Source organism: Anguilla anguilla, chromosome 4, assembly GCF_013347855.1.
Source record: "Anguilla anguilla isolate fAngAng1 chromosome 4, fAngAng1.pri, whole genome shotgun sequence".
Lineage (NCBI taxonomy): Eukaryota > Metazoa > Chordata > Actinopteri > Anguilliformes > Anguillidae > Anguilla > Anguilla anguilla.
In genome coordinates this window covers 13,093,229-13,099,011 of record NC_049204.1, presented here as the reverse complement: position 1 = coordinate 13,099,011, position 5,783 = coordinate 13,093,229, and the positions used below count along the sequence as shown (strand labels likewise).

General features: G+C 36.9%; 1 protein-coding gene across 2 annotated transcripts; it reads left to right on the top strand.

The window, feature by feature from the left end:
* Window positions 1–314: 314 nt before the first annotated feature.
* Window positions 315–3,536, top strand: LOC118225112 (claudin-1-like). Of its 2 annotated transcripts, none has more exons than XM_035413150.1 (4): window positions 315–790; window positions 1,456–1,620; window positions 1,943–2,027; window positions 2,532–3,536. In XM_035413150.1, the coding sequence occupies exons 1-4, from the start codon at window positions 568–570 to the stop codon at window positions 2,692–2,694; spliced, it is 636 nt and encodes a 211-aa protein (XP_035269041.1). In that variant the 5' UTR covers window positions 315–567; the 3' UTR covers window positions 2,695–3,536. The 2 variants fall into 2 exon arrangements, with proteins under 2 accessions (XP_035269041.1, XP_035269042.1); XM_035413151.1 differs by lacking the exon at window positions 315–790 and adding an exon at window positions 811–859.
* Window positions 3,537–5,783: the final 2,247 nt, after the last annotated feature.

Below are 5,783 nucleotides of genomic sequence, written 5' to 3'. Positions count from 1 at the left end.
TTAAATGGATTCAGGAGACGTGATACAATTTGTTTCAGCCATGAACTGTTGACAGGAATAGTTACCATAGTTCCACTTCCCCATAGTCTTACTCAGGTCATTTCATTTGGAACATTTCCACCTGCTAATTATCCTGTTTGCTGTGCCTCAAATATTTACGAATGTTACACAAACTAAATGTATTTTTCACATAACTTCGTGAAAAATGGGCCCACAATTACGTCTTCCATCGCAGCTTTGCTTTGCATTATGTAACGCTCCAACCCCCCTACTTAAAACCGTTAGTAAGTAACTGTGCATGCTGGCACAGATTCCGACAGGAGGGGCCACGGGAACCTCGCCAGTCCGTTAAATATGGGCACCAAGTCAAAGCATCTTTAGTAATGCGAACTATCAGCATAGAACACAAGCGTGCTATTGAGAACTGCCAACGAACAACTGGAAATCAACCGAGAAGGACTTGAGGGAATTGAACAGTTTTCACTTAGCGAAGCGTTGATATTCTGCCACTCGAAATAACCTATTTTCTCCGTTTATTTGCACAGAAGAAGACAAAACCTCAATAAAATGACAAGCTCATCGATTCAGCTGCTAGGTTTTGGTTTGGCTTTCATTGGCTTTATTGGGTTGATAGCATCTACTGCCATGACTGAATGGAAGGCATCTTCTTATGCAGGAGACAACATTGTGACAGCGCAAGCCACCTATGAAGGACTGTGGATGTCTTGTGTGTCTCAGAGCACCGGGCATATGCAATGTAAAGCGTTCGACTCTCTCCTCCAGCAACCGAGTAAGTCCAGATGAAAAAATGCAATTCGTTTGAGAGTTCGCTTCTTTTTTGCGATGGCAATCCACTTCCGTAAGTTATATTAGCTGATAAATGTTGTGTGCACTATTCCTATGCATGTATTTTCGTTTTCCCCCATGCAAAACACTTGCAAAGAAATCTAAACAATAACTTAAAAACATATAGATTCGTATGTTCCTATGTGAAGTTTACTTGCAAGTCGGGTTAAGGGTGGTCTGGTCTATTATTATACGTAATGTCATCGTAGTATTGCTATCTTTTGAAGTTGTCCGTTAAGTTCACTTAAGATTGAGCATTCCTTAAATTGCAAGGCTTGTAGAATATGGAACGGTAGTTCACACCTGTTCGTAAGCACCCTAACGGTATCTGCCATAGAACGAGACAATTATGGTATGTATGTAGGCTACATGGAGGTAGTGATTTGACTTTCTTATATATAAAAGGGAGAAGTGATAAACACAGAAGCAAGCAGATGCTGATTTAGAATCAGACAACTGCATGCATAAATCAAGACAAACTGAGATTAATTCAGGATTTTGTTGCTTTTTATTCTTTTAAATGTATTATTATTATTATGTTTATTTTTTTTTAAATAATCTCATTGAAGTGTTTGCCCAGAGTAACGTCTTCCCTTTGATCCTGCGTAGTGGAGCTGCAGATCACCCGAGCCTTGATGATCTCCAGCATCCTCCTCTCTGGTACTGCCGTCCTGGTGGCCATGGTGGGCTTGAAATGCACCACCTGCCTGTCAGAGGACCAGCAACAGAAGGCCAGGGTGTCGCTGGTCGGAGGAATCCTTTTCCTTATCGCAGGTGAAGGATTTCTTTATTATTATTATTATTATTATTATTATTATTATTATTTATTTTGTTAAAATTAATAAATTTATTTATTTATTTGTGCTGTTGCTGTCCTTATTGTTGTTGTTGTTCTTGTCAGGATGTTACAGGGAGTCTTATTTAGCCCCTCTGCTACGCACCAAAAACTGTGCCACAGTGGCAACAAGTGGAAACAGGCTGGAAACCAGCATGAACACCCAAATATTGTACAATAACACTGGCTAAACAGCGATAGCATAATTGTCAGTGTATAAACAGGTACAGTGTGGTGAAAACATGTTTTTCTTTGTTGCAGGTTTCTGTGCTTTGGTGGCTAGCTCCTGGTATGGCCAAAGAATAACAGCACGCTTCTACCAGCAATACATCACCTCAGATGTGAGGTACGATGTCATTTATGAAGAGTCACCTGTTGGTTATCAGGAGACAAAGAAATCAGATGCTATTAAAGGCGAACATTCTATTCTATTTGTAACTTTAATAATGTATTATTAATTAATTAATTAATTATTATTTCTTCTCTATGTTCATAGTGGTAGTGCTAAATAGTCATATACAATATTTAATAACCTTAAAGTTTATTCTTTGGCAGGTTAAGATAGTTGTACATTTTGGTGCTTGGGTGCGTGTTCTCGAGTATATGTTTCACATAAAGCTGGATTATAAAACCATAATACATCTAAACCAATACTCCCTCAGTGAAGCCTTTTTTCCCAATCTCCCCTAAGTAAATTGAATTACATTTTTCTAAGGGACTTTAAAAGATAAGTTCAAGATCCTAATATAACAGCAAGTGAATTATATTTGGATGAATTATTACTTTATCCACCGGAATTGCCTTTTCTTAAGGTGGTCAGGAAGGATTATGTGTTTTTCTTGTTTTTCAGGTTTGAGTTTGGCAAGGCCCTGTTCATAGCATGGGGTGCTGCCGCTCTCTCATTGCTGGGTGGATGCTGCCTGTGCTGTAAGTGTTCGGGAGCTTGCTCAGGACAGTCCACACGACACCCGAAACTCAACACCCCTGCTAGGCCCGGGATGGATTATGTTTAGCGATTAGAGAGAGGTTTTAAGGAATAACCTCTACTGCAGCCCCGGGACTGCAAATTGAGGACCCCAGCACCAATCGGGGGAGGAGAATGTCCTTTTAAAATAAGTACAGCCAAGCAATGTTCATCAAACTTCACCCTCTGAAGCTTCTGAGTAGTGCTTCTGGTGTCTGTGTGTACAGTTTAAGCAGTGCATTGAGGAAATGATGAAAACAGAGTGCATTTCTCCTCAGGATTTTACTCTGGATTATTATTTCTACCACTGAGAGGAAGAACTGTCGATGTGCCATTCAAACATTCTGATATGTGATGCATTGTTTGTAGTTTAAGGGATTATAAGGGGCTATACTTCTAGACGCATTCAATATGTTGAATGCACACAATTCCCTTTGACTGATTCAAATAATGAGTTCTGCTGAGGTGCATATTTAGGTCATATTCTTATGGCTGCTATGTTAACATAACATACAAAGATCTTCATTTGTTCTTCATTTGTTTTTGCATGTTGATATAAAGGTTGTTTTTTTGTGACACGAAAACAGTATATGTGTTTTCCTGTATCTTATACAAGACAGTGTTTGTAAATATGAGTTTATATAATTAAAAAATGTGTGTTCTTATTTTTTGGAATTATAATTTGTGATTGTTTTCACGAGATATATTTGAGGCTTCCCCTGAAAAAGGATTCCTCTTAAGCATGATTCTAAATTAATTATACGTAACGACCAGGTATAAGTGTTCACCTTAAGATAATAATGGTTTTTCTTATTGTGAAGTTTTGAAGATGTGAAATATTTTTGCTAATAATATGTTTTTTTTTTAATAAATTGAAAATGGTTATTTGTACATCAAATTTGTCTGCTCATTTGTGCCCCCAAGTTACCCATGATATAAATTCTATAGTAAACTAAAGCAATGTAAAGGTTATGAAGGAGCACTTGTCCTACTTTGGCCTATCATATAAACACACAACATATTTACTACACATTCATGTACATGCAAACATATGAAAACACAATGCACATAAAAGCTGCACATATGTTCACTGGTGTGAAGCCTCCACTTCCAATTTTACTTTTCAAATGATTGACCTTCTGGAAGAGCTTTGTATGTTCCCAAGCCTTGAGAGGCAAATGAAAAGGGATTGGGATTGAAATTAGAAGCTACTTGCACAGTATTTGAATACAGAAGCCCCAAATCATCATAATTTCATAGGTGCCCTAAGTATGATATAATGGTAACGTTTCCTGCCACAGTCCCCTAAGTACTAGGTATATGCCAGGTAAATAAGTCATAAGAACAGCACATAATTACCACAGGTGAAAAGTATGTGAATAATAAGACCCTTGAAATATTTAAAAACACCTCCTCTATTACCCATCAATTCAAGTGACCTATTCTTCTTTGTGTTGTGTAGTGGCGGATAGCATCCAAGAATATTGTATTAATATGCTCAGTTCAAGTGATTATCTTTTAGCTATCAAAGTTACGTTTTGGTTATAGCCTGAGTGAAATACTTCCTATAGGAAATAGACAACACTTATTTTCTAATAAAGCTAAAAAAGGTGTTTCCAAGAAAGTATTATCTAAATTCTCAGTATAATATACAAAGTTGAGTTGTGGACTGTTTTTTTTTTCATATTTGGTATTTTCCATGGTTAAAATTATGTTTGACAATCATGATTTATGAGTTTCATGAAGTGACAAATAATGTTTTTTCTCTCTCATTTTGACCTTTTTCATCTATGTAAGTGCATCATCTAAATGCCTTGATATCCTTCTAAGACCTGGCAATTCATTTTTACGCCCTGCAGGGAACATGAGTTTCTGGTCTTAATCTCCAGAAGCTTGTGTTTTACTATTCGAAACCTACAACAGTAGGGACATTCAATAAAAATAGTTTCACATGTTTCTGTCAAGACCTTTATATTAAGTTCAGAAAAAAATTGCATGGACATGATAAACATTAACACAGAATGGAGAATATAGAACATTCACAGAATTTTGACTCGCAGCTTCTCAGAGTGGTCACATTCAATATCCCAAGGTAAAAATACCTGAATGAATAACAAAAACAAGTTTAGAACTGTTTGTCCACTTCTATCTTTGTGGTTGTCTTTGACAAAAAAAAATGAGGTCATAATCCACATAAACCTATAATGGTTATATTGGGTAACATTCCATAATGGGTTTAAATAAGATGTTTTTAAAATCTCTTTCTTACAAAACAAATTTGATCATCAACCTATGTTTGGAAGTGTAATACATGTAATTTGCGCAGTTGTGTTGAATTTGAAACCAGGTCATTGATACCACTACAATGAACACGGTGACCAGCAGCTTTAAATAGTCATTCAGTCTAGCACTGTCCATGAGTAAACTTGCTTAGTAATTTCTCAGAAATACAGTGGGCACACATTATTCCCAGTATGGCTGAACTGACTTTAGTTCTCAATATGCAACAAGTAGCATGAGTCAAGTTCAATGAGTAAATAGATTTAGTGTATCATGGAATGTATCTTTATGAATACAGGAAGAAAGATTAATGTTTAAATTGAAGCATAAGTTTAAAACTGACCTATAATTATCATCACCATATCACCTCTTGTTTTGAAAAGAGCAAGAACTAGAGTGTCAAAGGAAGAAAATGAAAAAAAAAAAAAATCATGGCCAAGAACAAACTGAGAAATAGCCAGTACTAGCCTGCTGTGTGTTGACCCATCAGCATTTTGCAAATCAGCACTACACGAGTTCGCTAACGGACAGCTGAGATGAGGCAGTTCAGATGGCGATCAGCTGTTAAAACAAGGCTAAGTAGTTGCTGATGGGTCCTGCTGCTAGCAGTGAAGGTGATGGGTGTCACCAGTGAAGGTCTCATTGGTGCCTGCTTGCTGCTAATGCGCTAATGATCCTGTTATCTCACATCTATAATATTGACATTCTAAATAGATTTTTATTTACATTGATTTAGGTATGTCCCAATGTGAAAAAAATTGGCCGTTTATTGGGCAACTTCCGCACCAGCAGAGCAAAGCATCTTGAGTAATAGTACTAGTATCTTATGACTTGGGCTGTATATATTATCAAGACAGC